General features: G+C 40.4%; 1 protein-coding gene across 1 annotated transcript; it reads right to left on the reverse strand.

The window, feature by feature from the left end:
* Window positions 1–16079: 16079 nt before the first annotated feature.
* LOC147425944 (uncharacterized) lies at window positions 16080–16865 on the reverse strand. The gene is made up of 2 exons (XM_086498154.1): window positions 16733–16865; window positions 16080–16609 (listed from the first exon to the last, which is right to left on the reverse strand). The coding sequence occupies exons 1-2, from the start codon at window positions 16863–16865 to the stop codon at window positions 16080–16082; spliced, it is 663 nt and encodes a 220-aa protein (XP_086354280.1).
* Between the last annotated feature and the right edge of the window lie 5653 nt (window positions 16866–22518).

A 22518-nucleotide genomic window follows, 5' to 3' on the forward strand; every position in this document is an offset into this window, starting at 1 on the left:
TGAAGCATGCCGTTGCGCCTGAATCTAGTAACGCTTCACAATCCATGTGCCTACCCGACATATGGATCTTGACTGGTAGCATAAAACTTGAAGTGGAATCAACGGGAAGAAAGAGATCTTTTTTTCTTGTCTTTTGTCCAACCGAGCGGTCTCTATTGGGGTTAGATGTCCATGTTTTCCGAACACGTTGAGTCCATTGCACCATGAACCTTCATCCTTCTCTTCCTTGGACACTGTTAAACTATGTGCCCCTGCTCTCCGCAATACATACATAAGCCATTAATGCGTCGCCTTTGCTTCTCCTAGGCTGAGAGAGGTTGAAACCATGCTGAATCAATTTGCATGGGCTCAACGCTTGATTCATGGCCCTGTTGAGGTGTGTAGCCATTATGTGTCACTTATGTCTTGTATGTGCCCGAAATGTACCGCACATGACCGCATTGGGAGTGTCGAGCATGCCTCGTGTACCTTCATGTGGTAATGCACTCTTAGTAGAGGGGATCTCAAAAGGTGTAACTAAAGGGGCATCGGGGATTCAAAGGGTGTTCTTATTTTCCTATAAAAGGGAGGAGTCCTCCTTGTACGCATCATCGGGTGTTCAATCATTAACAGAGAACATGTCTTGGGATGTCTGGTTATCACTTCTCTCTCTATCACTCTCTCTTGCTGTCTTTATCTGTCTGTAATTCTTCTTTATCAACAACATTAAGGGTGTGTGGATGATGCTCTTAACACTTGGCGACCACGCACGGAATGGAATCCCCTTTGTTGACGAAGGAGGTGTTGCCAACTACTGACGTCAGTATTCTGAACCTGATGTTGGCAAGTAGGAAGGCAATGGGGGTCTCATTCAATAATTTCCTGCATGTAGAGCAGTTACTGGTAGTTTATGCGGCAGCAAACTCACGCCAAGGTCATCACAACACAACACACAAATTTGTCTGCTGTGCGGGAGTTTATTGGACTGCCGCAATGAAGTATTTTGTGGTGCACCTGGTTCGGGAGGCAGATTAGATATCAACGTTGCTGGTTGCAGGCCATTCAGAGTATCACAGGGATTGCTATCAGTCACAAATGGGAAGTTGTGGTCTGCACAACGAGGAGGTGCCTAAAACTATTGGGAAGTTTGGACCATGCTATCGGAGTTGCTATGCGGAGATCAAAATGGCGGTACACGGCGCAATGCGGTGCTGTATCCTGTAGGGCAAGAATGCGGAAATATACTATCTCCAAATGTGTGGCACTGCGATCAGGTGTGTGATATTGTCAGAAGTTCGCAGAGGAGTACTCGCCATGGGCAGCAGTGCGGGGTCAGTTAGCAAAGCTTTGTGCGGAGTTTGGAATGTGGCAGCTTATGCAATACTGCGGCTTCATGTAGACAAGGTTTATGCGGTGCCTGTGGTGCCAATTTCCAAGGCAAGGCTGCGAACGGGCGAGGGGACTTGGGGAATCTGGAGATGCGGATCGAATGCGGTGCAAGCCTGATGCGGTGCAAGTGGCTGCCTGTGTGTTGGCAGACCAATAGGATGAACCATCAAAATAATCTGTAGTTACCTTTTCATACACACTTCACTATTAAGCACGGATTTACATAGTTCTAGATGCGGCAATTATATAAGCATTTTGCTTTGTAACTAAAACATGTGCGCATGTCGACGGAAAAATGTGGAACAATGCGGCAAGGGGTTCGCAAATTTTGTGGCCAATCACGGGAAAAATTTCACTGAGTCCGAGATGAGGGTAGATGAAGATGGTTGGTCCAGGAGCAAAGAGCCAAAGAGCCAAGAAGCAGCCTCGACGATCATTCTTGCGTCACACTTCTCGAATTCCAAAAGAACCAATCAAGGGATGCACTTGTGTTTTTGCACAATCCACCGTGCGTGCTAGGTGTATGTGCCTGAACTGTGCCGCACATGACCGCATTGGGAGTGTCGAGCATGCCTCGTGTACCTTCATGTGGGAATGCAGTCTTAGTAGAGGGCATCTCAAAAGGTGTAACTAAAGGGGCATCGGGGATTCAAAGGGTGTTCTTATTTTCCTATAAAATGTAGGAGTCCTCCTTGTACGCATCATCGGGTGTTCAATCATTAACAGAGAATATGTCCTGGGATGTCTGGTTATCACTTCTCTCTCTATCACTCTCTCTTCTTGTCTTTATCTCTCTGTAATTCTTCTTTATCAACAACATTAAGGGTGTGTGGATGATGCTCTTAACATGTATGGGGTCGTAATGTTGCCCCAAGACGCCTCTCTTGTCTCCTCTCAAATAGTCGATTATCACATTCTATTGCTTGAGAGATGAACTCGCTTAGTGTTTGAACCTTTGGCATAGTCAATAAAAGATCTTTTACGTCATCCTTTAATCCCCACCAAAATTGGCTAATGAAATAATTCTCATGCCAAGTCAGATCACAAGTGAGCTGTTGAAATTTGGATGCATAGACGGATGCAGGTCTTGATCCTTGGCGGAGATTTCTAAGTTTGGTTTCAGCAACCCTTGCTCTATCAGTATCCCCAAAGGTTGCAGATAACTCTCACACAAAAGCTTCAAAGAAGGAGAGGAGATTCTTTTTCAAGTAAGGGAGCAAACCAAGAGAGAGCCGTACCTGAGAGGAGGGTCCCAATAAATCCTACTTGAGAGGCATCATCTGGATAACGCTCTTATTGCATTCAAATGAAGAGACACACTTGTTGGAGAAAACCTCTAAACTTTGATCTAGTCCCATCAAAATTTTCAGGCATGCTGACCTTCAGCTCCTTCTTATGTTGTTGAGAATAGCTAGATCTTGTAGCTTGTGCTTGATGTGTGCTTGTCTCTTGAAGCTCTTGAATTTGACATTGAAGATCTTGCAACGCCAATCCCAAGATTAGGGGTTGCCTTGCTTGAAGATGAGCGTTACGCTCGCGAAGTTCTTGTAACTGAGCTTGGATGCTTTGCAATGCGTTGATGAGACCTTCCATCGTCGGCTCCATGATGGATTGAGAAGATTAAGAGATGGTAGTCTTGCCAAACTGTTATTAGCGCGTATAGAGCTAGAAAAGAGCGAGAGGAGGCGCTCACAATATACAAGAACTTGGGACTTGATGATAAGCTTAATCTTGATTACAAGACTTAATACTTTATTAAGAGAGCTAGATACAAGACTTGGATTACATGACTTGAGTACAAGACAAGGCTTGATTGCAAGGACAAGACTTGAACATAAGACAAGAACTAGAAGAGGGTTTTCCCCATAGGAGCCTCACAACTGGTGTTGGAAAGACTGAGGGGCTTGTGGCCCAAGACCCCTATTTATACTAGTGCTTGAGGAGGTTAGTTGAGGAGGTTAGAACTTTCTAGGTTCTTCTTGAGGAGGTTAGAATCTTCTAGAACCTTCTTGATTCTTCTTCAACTTTCTAGAGCTTTCCAAAAACTTCTAGATACTTCTCGAATCTTCTCCAAGCTTCTAGAAACTTCTTGATCCTTCTAGTTCTTCTAGAACCTTCTAGATCCTTCTTCAACTTTCTAGAGCTTTCCAAAAGCTTCTAGATTCTTCCGAAATCTTCTCCAAGCTTCTAGAAACTTCTAGAATCTCCTTTATATTTTTAGAACCTTCTAGAATCTTCTAGATCCTTCTAGATTCTTCTGGAGCGTGATGATGTAGGCAATGATACAGGTGATGATGCAGGCAGCGACTGACTCTCAAGCATCCATGACACTTGGAGACTCACTTTTCAAGCTTTCTGAGCACTCTTTTGAGCCTTGAATCATCTTCAAGAGTGACAATCATGCTAAGCTCGAGAGCCTCATGACTTGGGGACTTCTATAAAACTCTTTCAAGTTGAAAGATATCTTCAAAAGTGTCTAGATCATGAAGCTATGACCCTCATGACCTAAAGACTCAATTATTAATCCTCATGAGAACTCTTCGAGGAATATTTCTATCTAGAAAATATCTATAAGACTATTTATTTCACTAAGCCTGAGAGCCTCATGAGCGAGCTAAATTATTGAAAAAGTCTTTCCAATGGAAATCGATCTTCCAAAGTCTCTACCTTATGAGTCTCTTGAGCCTCATGACCTAGAGACCTGATATTCAAGCCTCATGAGCACTCTAGGAGGACTTTTTCTAGCTAGAAACCTTTTTCCTAGTTGTTCTCTAACTTTTTGGATAGCTTTACTTAAGCTTGTTTATCTACTCAATATATTAAATCCAACTGTGGGGGATTATCCCTTACTCATCCTTGAAAAATATTGTGAGGTATAATGTTATTCTCATGAGAAGGATATGGATACGTATAAACTCATTTCTTCTATTATCCTAGTTTAACAATAGGACTAGAGTAGGTAGAATTGGTATTTTATTTTCACGCTATAGTTTAAATAGAGAGAGGGACTTCAATAATTCTAGTTGGTACACATTTATGAAAATGGTTTTGATGCTCCATGGAATTATCTCATGGAATTAAATCCCATAGTACGTACTACTCTCTCCTAGAACCGATCATGCTTATGCTCATTATTAAGAGACAATTCTAGCATGTGAGCTCAAAGATATGTCCTCCACCAATTGATCATGTGATAGAAGGTTATCCATTTGAGTGATAAACCACACACCTCTCCTCTTTGAAGATAATTAATAATGATGCTTTTGGTTTTTATTTGTGCTATTAAGTTGAAAAATTAGGGATGTTTGTGCCCTTCATAAGAGAGAACTCCTATCTTTGGTTTCAAAGAAATTCCCTCCACAATATAGCATCTGAGAGGTAGTGGTTTGCTTATGTTGGATCTATATATAGTGTGTGCTATACAAAACTCCCTAACCTAGGTCCTAAAGCTATATATACATGTCTAGTTCATGTGTTTATTCTACACACTCTTGAGGCTCTATATCTGGCGTATCGTCTCCCTCTCATCTCTAGTTCTGCCTCTTCTATGTTCATCTTTGTGCTCTATATTCCTTAGGTTCAACATGGCATTATATTTTTTATGATGATCACTTCATCTATGAGGTTAATGACTTGGATAGGGAGTTCCAACTCTTAGAGGATAAGTTTGCTTTCATATTTTTACCTTTCATAATGTGTTATGCTTCATCATTGTAAGCTTTGTTTCTTCATCAATCTGTTCTTTACATCAATTTCCATGGGAGGACTAATAATTTAAATAGAACGATCAAGTCTTTTGTAACATTGAAAGAGAGTAAGCGTAGGCAATAAGCTATGTGCGTATGCTAACTGGTCATATTAAATAAGGTAGATAAGATAAGATTGTTGTATGAATTATAGATTAATGAAGGAATATTCTCTCTTTATGGAAGAAGTTAAGTTCATGCTCCTAGATCAAAAGGAATAGAAGTGTTATAGGGGCATGAATGTTGGAGAGCATGTGTAATGATATCAATACAATGTTTCTTTTCAAATTAGTGTCTATTCTTGAAATATCTCAAATGCCCATCTGGGATGTTGCATTTAGTGAAGGCGTAGTCTGCCTTACTAAATCAAGGGAAAAATGCACCATGTGTCTTGCTGAATCAAGGGAAGAGACCAGGCTACCTCTGTGTGATCTGTATTTAGTGAAGGCATCACTAGCTACTTCTTTGTTCAAAAGAGGGGCAAAGGAAGCTGCAGTCGGTGTGTCATGTTGCATTGTGTGTTCATATCAAGGCCCCTGTGTGTTCATGGTGAGAAGCCTCTCATATCAATGCTAAAAATAAGTAAAAGCCTGATTGACAGTGTATAGGAGGGGCTTGTCACAAGCAGCCGAGTTTTGATATTCGTGGGCTGAAAAAACAATCTATCTATGTTGCATGTGTGTGAGTGGTGTTTCTTGGGACATACATGAATGCAAAGCAATAGATGTACATGGAAAAGTAGTAGTGATGGCTAGTATCTTTTATTTGAATTACCATGTATGAAGACTTGAAGTGATGCAAAATTTCTTGAGTTGTTTCACACTATCATTTAATGTGACATTCATTTACTATGTTTCATGTATCATGATGTATTATCTCCAATTAGTCAGGATACATGATACCATGCATGGTAGGGTTGTGTGTTTCATTAGTGATTCCAAGTTTTTGTCATGCTCACACATCCATGATTTCATGGTATGTGAGACCATGGCATGCTGTCTTGTTACTACATATTACGTTATAAGATCCCCGTGCAAGGTACCATAAAATGATATAAAAAACAAATCTATTTTCATAAGTAATTGTACTAATGATCTTGATGATGCAGGGTGAGGTTACATGATGTGTCTTTATTCTCTTCATCCATGGTCATGGTTCCTGATAGTGCAAGATGGTGTTATGTAATTCATCTTTATTCTCTCCATCCATGGCTTTCGTTCTTGAAGCCATGTGTTTTATCTCAACCATTTTTGTAATTATGATCACACATATTATCTTCTTTATTAGCATATCATTTTGTATTTGACCTTTGATCATCATCATATATATTGTCGTCTATATTAGTGTCTCATTTTTTCTATTTGACCTTTGATGATCAAATAAGAAATTTAAGGATAGCATCTTTGATGCCATGGAGAGCTCCATGATGCCATGGTACATGAATCCATGATTATTATATGATTTGAATCTGTTTGGGCCCCATTGTGGCTATTTTGTGTCGGCATTGTATAGTTGTACACATGTGATTACACCAATATCATGTTTATTTCTCAATTGTCTCTAGAGTAGCATTGCAAAACATCTCAAAGACAATGTGATGTTGATATTTCTAACCTTCACATCTTGAAATGTTTCTTGAGGTTCTATTGTCTACAGGAAAAAACTCATGTCAATCTGCATGTATGGGGGCTCAAAGATGCTGAAGCATGTATGGGGGCTCTAAAACTCAATTGTATATATAGGATTATTGAATTTCTAAAGACCCTTGAAAGGGAACATTATAAAATAGGAGTGATGTACCTCCTACAATCGAAACTTTAAATTTGTATCAATTTGAATTTTAATAAAGAAACATGTATATATAGTATACGTATGGATTTTTCTTTTGAGAACCCAAAGGTTCTTTCATCCATAGCTAGGGACCCGTGTTTGAGTGGGGATGTTGGAGTTATATAGTGTGTGCTAAATATAGCCCCCTAACCCTAGGTACTAAAACGATATATACATATCTACTGTGTCTCTTCTGCACACTCTTGGGGTTCTACATTTGGTGTATAAATTGTCTCCCTCTCCTCTCTACTACTCTTTTCTCTGTGTTTGTCTTTGTGCTCTATCTTCCATAGGTTCAACAATTTGGACTCTCAAACCATACCCCTATACTCTTTGATTTTCTAGATATTTTTTTGTTAATATTTAAGATATACAATGCAATCAAAGGCTACTAGACCCATGAAAGTAATCTTATAGAAGTACTCTACATTTACATATTATTCAATCAAAATAACAAGCATGATTATTCCCTACATAAGAGAGAGTCCCTACTTTTGTGATTAAAAAGATGCTCTCCAACCTCACATAAGTAGAATATGCACGAACATCCTTCATATTCTAATAAATTTGAAAATGATCAAGTGAAGAGCGGGAAATCTTTTTGAGGAGAACAATAATTGCATAGATACTTATGTTGATATATGAAAAGATGAGTGGGGATAGACTTTAGCACTCCAATAAATAAATCTGCTTGCATTAAACAAAGTTTGAGTGTGTTCACTTGCTAAATTATGTGAGGCATGTGAGGCTCGAACTTAACTTCAATCCTCTTCCAATATCGCATCCATTACGAATGTGGGAGTTGAGGAGAAGGTATCAGCATAATAAATATCTTGGCTGTTTTATATTTGCACACTGTATTAGATCTATTATCAATAAGCCAATATGGTTGATTTGTAAAAAGATAGGGAGAACTCACCCTAAGAGGGTCATGCAATAAGTGATATGCTTCACTCATAAACTAAAGTGGAACTAATTGTACAAGAGGGGCCTCCAATTTTTGGCACCAATAAGAAATATCAAACTCCACAAGAGGTGCCATGGAGTTTTGATCTGCAATATCTAGGGGATTGATTTGTAATATCCCTCTCTCTCTCTCTCTTATGCTATGTTATGCTATATTGTGTACTCTCTAATCTTGTCTACATCATCTTCCCCTTGCAATATTTCACTATCAATTCTATGCTAGGTGTGTGTGTGTGTGTACGTGGGAATTGGTAGAGATGGTGAGAGGTTGATAGGTAAGTGTGCAAGAAAAATTGGAGTTGGAGGCAGTCATTCTCTTCCTCTGCTCCCAAAGGTGTTATCAAAGCATTTGTTTCCAGTTTAATTGGCAATTGATTTTTATATTTAAAGAGGAATTCTCAAATCAACAGCATCCAATTTCCATATTAAAGCTTAGTTGAAGAATTAATCAATAGTTTGCTTACAGATTTTTTGTTCATCGGCAATCAAAAACAGGTATGTGCTGCACTTGAATCAAATAAAATTGCTAAAGAATTGTGGCTTGTGAAGGTGGAAGGGTGATAGCCAAAGAAGCAAAAGGTATCCAAGATATTGAAGAAGTGATGATTAAAAATTTGACATTGGAATGCTCTTAAGGTGATTTTGATTAAGGACCGATTTCAATGCACATAAAGAGAAAACAAGAAGAAGCCAATTTCAAGCAGTTATGTACGATGATCTTGAATTGGGTAGAAATATGAAGAGGGAATAATGGTGAATCCGGATTTCAAGATTCAAGATATCTTGAAAGAGTAATTGAAGTTCAAGAATAGAGTCGACAAACAATTGAACACCTTGCACGAGCTAGGGCTACATCAGGAACTTCCAATTTTAACATCAAACTCTAGCGTCTTGCAAAGCACAAAGAAAAATATTATTGGGAGAAAAATGGGGGAGCCAAACACGCACACCATAAAAATCGTCCATTGACTACATAGAAGCCTCACCATCGACCACTGCCAAAAGTTGCAAGGCCGGCATCAAATTGGTCGCCTTGGCATTGGGAAACTTCCTTCGTCTACCTCGTGGCCCGAGAATGCCTGTAGGATTTTCCATCTCCTCTCCCTCTCTCTCTCTCTCTCTCTCTCTCTCTCACAGGCACTGTCTCTACCAATTTGGCTCGCTATTGACCACCCTTTCACATGCTTTTAGCCTTAAAAAGTGGTGGCTTAAAATAGCCTTCAATTGGCTGCCACCAATGAGTTCCCATAACCACCCATGTTAAGCATCAATTCACCCCTCTTAACTCCGTGGTTGACCTCCCAACAAAGCCCTTAGTTTTAGTCATAAAACTTCAAAGCCACAACTATCCAATTGACATAGTCATTGTATATCGCTACAAACCCTTTAACTGCCATTGCCTTTGAATTCTTTGGGATAGCCATCACCATGCTACCATATCCCAAAGTTTGAAAGTGCTCTTAATTTCCATATCCATTGGGAGCACGAGGGCCTAGACACCAAAAATTCAATCAACCTGCATTTGATTGCTCAACCGATAGCCACTTTCAACCTTATCCTGGTGCTACACATTTGGTGGACGTCATTATCAATCGTGAAGCTAAGTACAAATTATTTTTTAATTTTCTCATCAATTCTACATATCAAGAATATATATATTTATATACATCCATTTGGTTTTAATAAAAAAAGAAAAAATAGGGGAAAAAAGAGAGTGAGAGAGAGAGAAAGAGTAAAGCACGCCAACATGGCCCATCTTCCACAGCCCCCCATTGTTGTTGAGTAGATCGCAAACTTGCATCAATCACATGCATATGAATGCATACAAAGATAGGAGTTAAAAGATAAATTGTTGCATGCTTCCTGCATGGAATCTGCACCTGTTTCCAAAAAAATAAAATTAGCAAAAAATCTTTTACATTTAAAGATTCTGATGGAACTTAAGATGCTAGCACAATATTGGTATGGGTTAGTCAGTTTGATGACTATTTCCATGACAAAGACTTCCCCTAGCATGACGTGCTTAAGTGTGCATCAAATCACGTTACTGTCGTTTGTGCTTTCCTATGTGGAACGCCATTAAACAACACGGTAGAAGACGCGACACTTGGCATGCATTCAAAAAGTTGTTTTTACCCTCTTTTCTACCAACATAGTACAAAGCACAGGACGCTAATGGGATTTTATTTGCCAAGTTAGAAATGAAGATACTGACCGTTTTGGAATTGTCTCATTCAGCTTCAACCTATCGAGCTTGTCAGTCGTAGGAAATTAAAGCATAAGTATATATCTGGGTTAGCACTACAAATTGGTGCTAAAGTGGACATGTTTGTGTTAGATTCAGTGTCAAAGGAAATCAATCTGGCACTCAATGCAAAGAAGGGCTATGATCCTGAGTATGATGCCAATGATGATCCTTCTCTTGGTAATTCTATATCTCCACACACTCTTCTCAAAGTGAAAGGTAGAGTTAAAGGTGAAGATATAGCAATTATTTTAGATGATGATAGTAGCCATGATTTCATCTCTACATGATTGGCACATGAACTATCTCTTTCACAAATCTCTTCACCTCAGAAAGCGAGAATTGTTTCTAATAACCAACGTTTTAATCATAAAACTCTAGTCATTGTTGAAGTTTGTATTGGTGAATTTTATCATACATGTACATCTATAGTTGCACATGTGCATGGTATTGATATGATTTTGGGGACGCCTTTTTGACATGAATTTAATCCACCAATCAATTATAGAACAGACACTTTAAATCTCACCCATGAAAACAAAACCCACTCGGTCCAAGCAATCCTAAAACACCAAAAATTCTCACTACTCTCCCACACTCAAGCCAAACAAGAAATTTGAAAACAAGAAAAAACCTATTTAGTGCTTGTAAACCAAATTTCTACTCAAATCAAAACTTCTCAAGTCTCTTCACTCAATGAATTTCTCTCACAATTTAAACATTATTTCATGCATGATTTGCCTCCTAGAATACCACCATCACATCTTGAAGACCATAAAATTGATATTATATCGGGTAGTAAACCTCCTTATAGAGCACCATACCGTGTAAACCCAACCAAACGTCGGGAAATACAAAATAAAACCCAAACTTACTTGACTGGGGCCTTATTAGACCTAGTAGTTCACCATACAAAGCTCCAACAATTCTTGCTAAGAAGAAAAATGGAACCTTTCATATGTGTATTGACTATAGGGCTCTAAACAAGATCACCATTAAGAAAATATTTCCTATGCCTAGAGTGGATGATCTCCTGAACAAACTCAATGGGACAAACATCTTTAGCAGAATAGACTTGAAATGGGGGTATCACCAAGTTAAAATGTTTGAAGAAGATGCCTACAAAAACAACATTCAGAACACAAACAAGGCACTATGAATTCCTTGTCATGCCATTTGGTTTGATAAATGCACTAGCTATCTTCACTCGTATGGTAAACTGAATTTTCATTGACCATCAAGACTTTTTCATTGTATTTTTTGATGATATGCTTGTGTTTAGTAAATCTGAGAAATAATATAAGGAGCATTTAACACGTTTCTTTGACCTTCTTTCACAAATCCACCTATACTTGAATCCCGAAAAGAGTTCATTTTTCCAATATGAAATAGAGTGTTTGGGACATTTTGTATCGGGTAAGGGAATACATGTAGACCCCAAGAAAATTGAAGCTCTACAATCATGGCCTAGAACCAAAAACTTGTATGAATTACGCTCTTTCATTGGTCTATGCAGTTATTATAGGAAGTTTGCTTGTAGTTTTGCCTAGGATCACACTATTTGACTCTTGTATTAAAGAAAAGTACCCATATGTATGGAATCATTTACAAGAAATCTCATTCACTACAATTAAAAATGATTTAACTAATGTACCTGTGTTACAATTTCTTGATTTTGATTGATCATTCTTTGTTGTAGTCACTAATGCTAGTGAAAAAGGTATCGGTGCCATTTTTAACCAAGATAACCATCCACTTGCATTTCAAAGTCATAAATTTAAACCATGTGAAGCTAAATTCAATACATATGACAAAGAGTTGACCGTTATAGTACATGCCTTGAACATTTGGAAACATTATCTAATGGGCATTGACTTAATTATTAAAATTGATCAGCAAAGTAACAAGTACTTTCTATCTCAACCCCTAATAGACCGTAGATATATTAAGTGGGTTGCTTTTATTCAAAGTTTCCCACCCAACATTTAGTACCAACCTGGTAAATAAAACTTCGTGGATGGTGGTTTGAGTCAAAGGCTCTTGCTCAAATAATTTCTTTATTATTATGGATACATCTTTTGGTTCTATGGAAAATATTTATGCATAAGATGATAACTTTAAAATTACCTGGTTGCATATGCTTGAAAATTCAGTGCACACCTTTCTTGAATACTATTGTTATCATGTAAATACAATGCTCATAGCTACTAGCAAAGTGAGAACTACGCCAACAAACAAGATGTCAACCAAGGATGGAGCTTGATCCATAGGCACATGGAAACAAATAGATAGGTTTCAATCATCTACTCAACCTTCTAAACACAATCACTACCAAGAGAAATCAACTCAAAGCACACTATTATGTATGCACAAGCCTATCTTATCTACGATGGCTACACTCTCTGAAACAAAACCTAACATTGTCAAATTGTCATGAAACTCAATGGATGACCTCAACGCACCTAGAGGACACTACCCTCAATTATCTAGCCCAGCTCACTACCTGTAAACTTGGTGCTAAAAACGCATATGAAAACATGCCAAAAATTAGAGATCTTGATTCTCAATGTGTTTAGGATGACCTCTATGAACCTAGAGGACACTACCCTAAAGTCTCTAACCCAACTCACTACTTGTAAACACTTGATACAGAAAACGCGCATAAAGACATGCAAGAAATTACATGTCATTGATTCTCAATGTGTTTAAGCCTAATGTGTATCTCTACTCACCATGAATGCAATGAAATATAGAAATCACAAAACAAATGCACGGTTAGGGAAAAAAATCACCTCGAATCTCATGGGAGAGCTCTCCACAAAGAGACCAGATTCATGCAATCTTGGCGTTGAAGTATAGCTCTTGCCGTTGTTAAGGCGATGGTGTAGTTGTCTTTGCAATGTAGCATTTGTAGCACACTTAGAGAGTAGAAGAAGACCACTCACTCTCTCGAACAAGACTCACGGCACGCTTAGTTGAGGTCAAAATATGATTTATCAAAGTTTCCCTTAAGGTTACAAAATTTGGCTTTTATTCCTCATCCTTGGAGATTCTAACTTATCAAACTACCTCCTACTTTCTACCATGGGTTGGGATGATCGGCATATTTAGTATAACAATCTCGAATTTGATCAAGTCTCACAAAATAAGTACATTGAGTTTGATAAATTAAATGATACAAAAATCGACTTTCTCGTGTTTCGCTGTCAACACTCCCGCCGTTTGCGTCCATGTTGTCCCTCACCTGATGGGTCTTTGTCTTTTGGAGCTTTTGGCCCTTGTATCCAGATGTATTAGTCTTTAGCCATTTGTGTCAATGGAAACCTTTTGGATTTAGCAGCTTTAAGTATGACTCGTATCTTATGTTGTCTAAGGTGACTGTTGGGCCAAAAATGTTGCTATTGTAAGTAAAAAACCGGTGTAGAAGGCTTCCTCGAAGGTTTGCATGTGATAGCTTGGCAAGAACATCAGCCTTTGATAAAAGAAATGTAACACCTCTAAGGATGGCTGCTTTGACAAATCATGTGTCATTTTGGTAACATCGTTTCCCATTAATAGTAATGTGGATCCCGTTGCTTTGGATGGAGCAAACACTTTGAGGCAACATGCCAAGAGGTTCTTGCATATTTTCCTAATCATTACACACGTCAAATTAGGAGCCAATGGGGGATATTTTTTGGCAAGTAATTTTTGGCAAGTGCTTTTTTGGAATCCGGCGAGCAGATTCCAAAAAGATTCTTTCTCTCTTCTTTTCTCAGTTTTAAAATGAATTTTGAGGTGCTATCTGTCTAGAAAGTTGTCTCATGAGCTGAAAAAAACTCGACATTTTTTTGGAATATCAATTCCATCTTTAACCTTGTCCTTGCACAACATTTCACAACCTAAACTGTGTGAAAAAACGGTTCCTGCTTTTGGCTTTTTTCAAGTTTTTGTAACTATACCACTCTAGAATTCATGTTTGTGAGGTCTATAATGCTAGAGAACTATCTTTATTAGTCCTCAACATGTCCTGATGCTTCTAGGGAGAAATAAATGTTAAAGTTGTAAGTTATGACCAAATTACAAAAAATATCAAATCCTGTTTTTTAGCCAATTTTAGCCCTTCTATGATTTTCTTGGTGGCTTTATATGATATCCAAATGTAGTTTTTATTTTCTATGTCGCATATTGTAACATAAACCTAATATTCCTTGAGTTTTGAGGCACCTAATACCCTATTTTTCATAGTAGACATTGATGGTTGATTTTTTTAATTATAGAAGAAAACGAAACATTCTAGTATATCAAGTATAGCTTTTTCAATATTGTTAGTTTCTTGTGACAACTGCATGCATTTTGTAGGTAGTAACCATATCTAGTCATGAGGATCAAATTTGGCTAGATATTGAATAGTTTCCATGGGATTCTACAACTCATAATGTTGAACCTAGTTTTTTCATGTTTGTTGTATTTAGCACTTCCTGTCGCTACTTCCATCACACCGCAGACACTCGGTGCTCCACCTTGTGAGCTCCCATCACCTTCACTACCGGTCTCACCTTTTTCGTGCAACTCCCACAAAACCTTGCCAGTTACTCCCATCCCAACAGATGTCAATGAATTCGAGCCTCATAGATCTACTTCTGCCACCTCGCCATCGCAACACACTTCGGCTATACACTTGGACCAAGCTGCCTCTAGCTCGCATGGTCGCACCCGCTCTCTTCGCGAGATCTATGAAGCCACCAATTTCTCTGTTGTCCTCAGTGATGAAATGATTCTTGAACATCCACCAGAGCCTCTTGAAGATGTCCTTCCCCTCTCTGTTCTCGATGCCCTCGCTTCTAGTGAAATCAAGGAGTGGCATGCTTCCATATTGGATGAACTCCAAGCCCTCAAAGAAGCTAACACTTGGGAGCTTGTGCCACCTCCTAAGAATCATAACATTGTCTCTTGCAAATGGCTCTTAAAGAAGAAATACCACCCCAACGGCTCAGTTGATCTCTACAAGGCACGCCTTGTCGCTTGCGGCTTCACTCAACAACAAGATGTGGATTACTTTGACACCTATTCGCCAGTACTGGGTATGACTGCATTTCGGCTTCTTATTGCACTTGCTGCTAAGTTTAATCTTCTTTTACATCATCTTGATATAAAAACTGCTTTCTTACATGGCTTGCTCCAAGATCTCATCTATATGCTACAACCTCCTCATTTTGAAGACCCTCACCACCCTGATTATGTATGTAAATTGCATAAGCCCATTTATGGCTTTAAAAAATCTGCATGAGAGTGGTACATCCGCATGCACCACTACTTGCTCAAATGTGGATGGGAACGTCTTATGGCAGACTACAATATCTACATATGGCAGACCTCTAAAGGCATGCCTATCTTAGGCCTCGTTGTGGATGACATTCATCTTCTTGGCACATCAGAGTACATGTTGCTACAAGCAATTGACTGCATCTCTCATGCCTCATCTCGTAATTTGAGTTTGATCCCTACCAGATGAACTTCTCATTGAGGGGGGATAGAATGTATCTACGACATGGCTACTTCACAAAGCTCTTTTGTTCATCAATCTCAATGTTACAACGAGAAGTCCACCCTTAAGGGGGGATGTAAAAGTAACTTATGATTATAATAAGTGTGGACTTCCTTTCCACCTACCTCTATTCCCTAATTCCAACATGGACCCCTTTTTACCTATGCAAGTCTCAACATGTGTCTATTCCCACCTACCTATAACTCACATGTGATGGATAATCCTCACTCCCTCAACTTGTATATAAATCCCATTAGATTCCCTCATTTGTAACAAGGTCTTCACTCTCCATTCAAGTGCAATCTATTGTCATTGCTCTATTTCTATCTTGCACTCTCTTATGTATTGACATTAGCATATTAATTAATAGTGATATTAATCACATTTAAGTTAATCTCTAAGTTCTCACAGATTGCGCCACTTGGGCCATGCATGAGCAGATGGCGGCCAGTTTGCATGATGTAGAAGGTGGCGGGGCTGCAAGAGGGTCAGTTTTTGTAAGGCAAGAGAGGTGGCCAGAAAAGGGCGGGCCTGCTGGAAAGGAGGAAGCCACCAGAGAGGCCTTGGGGTAGTGCTGCAGTAAAGGAGGGCCAGAGGGCCGCTGGCTGCATGGTAAGGGGTTGAAGACAGGGCTACAGGGCGTCCAGTTTGCTAGTTGGAGAGGACGAGGAATTGCAAGAGGGGCGGTTTTTTTTGGCAAAGCAGCCGAGAGCCTCAAGGGGCCGAGGGTCAGAGAGGGACAGTTGCAAGGTCGGAACTGAGGAGAATCGACAGCAAGGGAGTTGAAGGCCACCGGGATACAGTGTAAAGGAGCATGCGAGGGAGCCGGTAGCAAGTTTTTGAAGGGCTGGCAGCCCGTTACACAGGGGTGGAGCCCTGTAGTGTGGAGAATAGGATGAGCCACCAGTGAAGGCCTGAGGTGTCGGGCTGGTGTATGGCACAGAGGAGCATCACATGGAGTCGTAGGGGAGCTCACAAGGAGCGTCACAAAGGCGAGTTGCAGCCAGAAAGCAGTGCCACGGGGTTTTCGTTAAGTATTGGCCTGCTTGCCCTCGTGGCAAAGCAAGCCTTCCTGGTTGCTGGTCGAAAGCGACGGGCTGGAAGACTTTGACCAAAAAGTCAACACATGGTCTGCTCGCGGTGTGGTTGAACCTGCGACGTCTGGAGCTGATGCACCGCACATACCACTACGCTACATGCGTGCACTTGTAGGGAAAGGTAGGCCTGCCCATATTATGCTGAGAACAACTGGTTCCCCCCGAAAAAGCGCCGTGACCGGCTGTGGTAGTCACCTCCACCGGCACGTATACTAGCAAGCCGATATTTAACCATAGCCGTGCCACCGAGGGCCAGGAGTTGGCCGACAGTGAAAGGGAGAGAGGAGGGGGTCGGAGGTGGCTACGAGAAGACTTTTTTTTCATAAAGCCCTTCATTATACACCTCCTTTTGAAGGATTTAGTAGTGATAATTGCATAGGTTTCTCTGCCAATTGTGTTAATTGCCTATCGCACTCTCATGCTTATGATGATCTCATGGACTCAGATGGTTTCTTGTGTTGGTGCCTTCTATGTGAATGCAGTGAAGGCCATTGATATCGAAGTGTTTACTAGTGTTAGATGCATACATTGGGTGCAAGCTTATAGCCGGAATAGATGAATGTTAGAGATTCTGCAATACAGTGTGGATGTTAGTTGATTTTGAAATGCTATTGTTGATGTGAAGGTGCTCTAAAGGGTTATAGGCGAGAATCTCGCTAATATGCTTGGTCTGTTCGTGTATATAGTTGGAGATGTTTGAGTCTAAGCTAGGGCATTAGTTGTTTGCATATTGTGTATGTGGATGTGTGTTTGCTAGGGGATAGGGGTGCTATGAGATCACTAAGCTATATAGAGGCATCGAGTTTATGTGCTGGTGGTTTTCTCATTTTCCCCTTTCCAATGCTGTCTAGTCCTGTTTTTCTGGAAAGTGACTCTTGCAACAACAATGTGCATAATGCATCAAACTTGAAAAATTCTAGATTTCCTTGGGTCATAAGTCTCCAAATACTAGCAAAAGTCTGGTAAGAATCTGGTAAGGCATCAAGAACAGTCTGCACAAGGGAACTGTCTGAAATGACTGCACCTCCAGAAATAAGTTGCTCATTGATATCCTTGACACCGGCAAGAAAAGTGTCCATATCATCTTCCTCACGCATATTCTTAGACTCCATCTCTTTACGCAGCAAAGCAATTTTAACCTCATTGCGGATTGCATAAAGACCTGCTAGAATATCCCAAGCCTGTTTTGTAGACTTTGCTAAACGGATGTGAGGAACAATGGTGCACTTCACAGAAAATGCAATCAATGCATGAGCCTACGCATCCTTTACATCCCAACGAGCTTGTTCTGCCGTAGGCAATATAACTCTAATAACAACAGTCCTTGCAGCAAGACCTGCAACATCCTCAACATCACCTACATCCTCAGAACGAGGACTTACATCAATGCCGTGAACAATATTCTAGACGCTCTTTGACAAAATAATGTTTTGCATCATATAAGCCCACATAGGGTAATTGTCTCCATCCAAACTCTCCTCAGTAGCAAACATCTTGAAGACATCTGTGTTGTTGTCGGTAAATGTTGCACCTGATGTGAAAACTGCCCGAAAATAGAAGAAACAGAGCGGGAACAACACATGCTATATAGCACAAATTGTAGAAGACTATAAGGCACCTGTTACGCAAAAAATGGCATTGACAGAAATTCTGCACAAATTGCCAAAATTTCATGTGCAGATCCGCCTGTAGTGGAAACGAAGGCTGAAATGAGCCCAAATCAGAAATCTAAGCAGACTAAGCTCTACAAGCACTCTTATTTTTTTGTTAACCTGCAAGGCTCGCCAAACCTCACTGTAATCAGAAAAAGTGAGCAGGAGTGTGCTAGAGCAGTTGGCGACTAAGCCCGACAGGATGTATTTTGCTGTGATGCCAATTGTTTGAATTAGGGTTGCAAAGAAACGCACACAGCTTGGAGAAGATGGAGGAAGCTCAAGGCACACAATAGAGAGTGTGTTACGTAGTGTGCATTGGAAAGATAAATAGCCCTAGAGTGATGGGCGTATATACAATGCTCGGGGAAAAAAATGTCCTAACAGTAGGTTGGTAACCTAACAGGACATAAAAGTGTCCTTTCAGGGTTTTGAAAAAAACCTCCAAAACCATAGTAGATCGACTCATTTTGTAAAATCCTTTCATGAGGTTATAGTTCAAGGCCTACTACACATGTAAAAAATAAGAAACTTGTAAAATTTCTCATCTTTTGGTCACACCAAGCCTCCAAAGTTGATGGACCAGTACATTTTTCATCAAAACAGTCATTTGTTGCATAAAAATAAGATTAGGGATTTTTGTAGGACTTGAGATAAATTCCCTAGTTAACTTCAATGGGTTGGTGATAAGAACATATGATTGCTTCTCACTCACTATTTTTTGTTTTGCCAACAGAAATAGGTACAAAAAAATTGAATTTTTACCATTCTGCAAACCTATCATCAAAGTTTCTATAGCCACGCTCAATACAAATAATATATGTAGGTATTCTTAGTTCCCTATTGTCCTTTAGGTTCATAAGGAGCCATGGAGCATGTCAAAATAATAATACATCTCTTACCAAGGGGAATCTTGGGGACAAAGAGGATGGACGGTGTTGGTGATGGTGTCAACTGTGAGGAGATGGGTGCAAGAGGTGGTGCAGGAGTGTTGCCGATTGGCTGTGCATGAGAATGCGAGACACGAGGAGGTGAATGGGCGATGAGGAAAGGCCTTTGGATGGTTAAGGGAGGCTCGAGATTGTGCCTAGAAGGGTGGGAAATTTTCATGGGTGTGTGTGTGGGTGAGGCCATTAACAAAGATTGATGAGAAGAGTGGACTGGTGATGAGAATGTAGGGTGCAATGGTGGAGACGATTTGCTTGAGATGATGAATTCTTCATCAAAGACAACGGTGTGAGCAAAGATAAACTTGTGATGGTCTGGGATATAGAGGCGGTATGCCTTGATGCCAAAGCGATCACCATAGCCGACAAAAGTTGTGCGTTGAGCACGTGGTGAGTGTTTTGATGAAGGTTGCGTCACAAGTGGGTATGCAATGCTTCCAAAGATGCGAAGGTGGCCAAGATGAGGTGGGTGACCGTGCTAGAGGGTGTAGGGTGTAGTAGTAGAATTGCGGGTGGATGGAATGCGGTTTTGAATGTAGCATGCAGCGGCGGTAGCTTCTTCCCAATAGGTGTCTGGGAGGCTAGCTTGAAGAAGCATGGCACGAGCAGCTTCAAATAGTGTACGATTCTTGCGTTCGGCACGACCGTTTTGTTGTGGGTGGTCGGTGATGGAGAATTCATGTCGAATACCAGCAGAAAGACATAGATCTTTGAATGCATGAGAAGTGTATTCCCCACCATGATCTGTGCGGAGAGTTTTAATATGACAGCCATGTTTAGTTTCAACTAATGCCTTGAATGTGCAAAAATGAGAGAAGGTTGAGGATTTCTTGGCCATGTAGTAAGTAGTTGTGTATTTTGAGAAATTGTCTATAAAAGTAAGCATATACTTATTGCCAGTGAGGGAGTTGACGGGCAATGGGACACAAACATCAGAGTGGATGAGGTCGAGAGGTGCAGTGTCTCGTGATGATGAAGTGGGGAATGGGACATGATGTGCTTTAGCAAGAATGCAGCCCTCACAAAGTGTGATGTGAGTGAGGTGCTTGGGAAGACCTAGTGCAAGTTGGCGATGAGTGAGTTGGTGCAAAACATGTTGAGAAATATGTCCTAGTCTATAATGCCATTTGAGTGTGTTTTCTTGTGTTTTTATGGATGATGCGCCCAGTTTTGGGGACCAAAAGTGTGACATACTGACCATCTTTGTTTAGTGCCGAAATGTGGCAGCCTTCTCGCATGAATTTGATGATGATGCTGTTGCCAGTTAGCTTGATGACAGAGATGATATTTTTCTTGAGACCAGGGACATAATATACGTGAGAAATAGTGGTGTGTAGGCCATTAGGTAGGTTAATGACAGCATCTCCATAGGCTTTGGCGAGCTGGATGTTGTTATCATCGAGGCATACTTCTAGAGGGTGTTCTAGATAAGTGATGTTGGATAGCCAGTGTAGGTGATATGTCATATGATGGGTGGCGCCCGTATCAAGTAGCCAGATATTGGGATATGAAGTAGCTATAGTGGTGGCATATAGTTGCAAAGGATAAGATGGGCTATCATAAGTAGATATGTCAGTATATTGAGCTTGACCATAAATAAAAGGAGATGTCTGGCCATGGCGTGTCCCCCCTTGAGAGTAAGAAGGATATAGATTAGGGTGAGAGATAGGATGATTACCTTGATAGCGTGGTTGTCGACAGTCCTTTGTGAGGTGTCCAAAGCGATGACAGTTGGTGCATTGCTTTGAATTTTGGTGATTGTGGTGGCTTTGAAAGTGCGACTTTATTCCAGAATTATTGTGTTGTCGAGGAGGGTCCAAATGTTGAGGCTTCTTGCCGTTGTAAGGGCGTGAGTTTCTTGTCATAGCGACAAGTGCTGTGGACTTCTGCGAGCTACTAGTGTGGTTGCGAAGCGTTTCCTCCTGATGGATCTTGGCTACAAGATTTTGTAGCTGCAAGTTAGCCATAGTGGCTTGTGTAGTGGTAAAGGCTCTCCATGATGCAGGTAGAGAAGCCAATAAGAGCATACTTTGAAGCTCTTCAGGGATGGCAAGCCCTGAGATAAGTACTTCATCTAGAAGTATTTTCCACGTCTCCAAAAACTTGGAGGATGACTGACCCTCTTGCATGGTAGTGTTTACCAATTTCTTGATCAGGGAAACTTGGTAGACTAGGTCAGTGTGCTCATAGTTCTTCTTGAAGAACTTCCAAATGGCTCTAGCAGTAGTTAGCTTTTTCACCATTTGGACTTGTCGATCTTGGCAATGGAGAATGAGCTCCATCTTGGCACTATTGTTTCTACTATGCCAAGTATTATAGGTGTCGATGAAGTATGTTGAATCTTTGTCTTCAGGGTCTTCGGGGTGGTCAGGTTGCTCTTCGACTCCTGACGTGACGTCCCAAAGTTACAGCTGCGTGAGGTAGAGTTCCATCCGAATCTTCCACACTTGGTAGTTAGTGCCGTTAAGCTTGTCAATAATGTAGCGGGGCTTGTAGGTGGATGCGGAAGATGAAGAAGCTAACTCGGCCATCTTTCGAGGTTTCGGATTCCTTAAAAATAATGGAAAGTGAGGCTTCGAGTGTGGACTAGAGAGATGGAATCTTCTTAGCCCTAATTAAAAAAATTAATCTTAAGTACTAGTGCTCTGATACCATGTGAGAACTTAGAGATTAACTTAAATGTGATTAATATCACTATTAATTAATATGCTAATGTCAATACATAAGAGAGTGCAAGATAGAAATAGAGCAATGACAATAGACTGCACTTGAATGGAGAGTGAAGACCTTGTTACAAATGAGGGCAGCTAATGGGATTTATATACAAGTTGAGGGAGTGAGGATTATCCATCACATGTGAGTTATAGGTAGGTGGGAATAGACACATGTTGAGACTTGCATAGGTAAAAAGGGGTCCATGTGGGAATTAGGGAATAGAGGTAGGTGGAAAGGAAGTCCACACTTATTATGATCATAAGTTACTTTTACACAATCCTCCTCAGCCTCCTAGATGGCGCCCCCTTTCGCATACACTGCTCGTCGACAACTGCAACTCGCTTTCTTTTAGCCTGATTACCTTCAAGAAAATCTCTTTTTGCTTTTTTTTAAAACTCACATGGCTTGGACAATGTTCCCCCCGA

The sequence above is a fragment of the Adiantum capillus-veneris genome, chromosome 24 (genome assembly GCF_014529385.1).
Source record: "Adiantum capillus-veneris isolate H3 chromosome 24, ASM1452938v2, whole genome shotgun sequence".
NCBI classification, from domain to species: Eukaryota; Viridiplantae; Streptophyta; class Polypodiopsida; order Polypodiales; family Pteridaceae; genus Adiantum; species Adiantum capillus-veneris.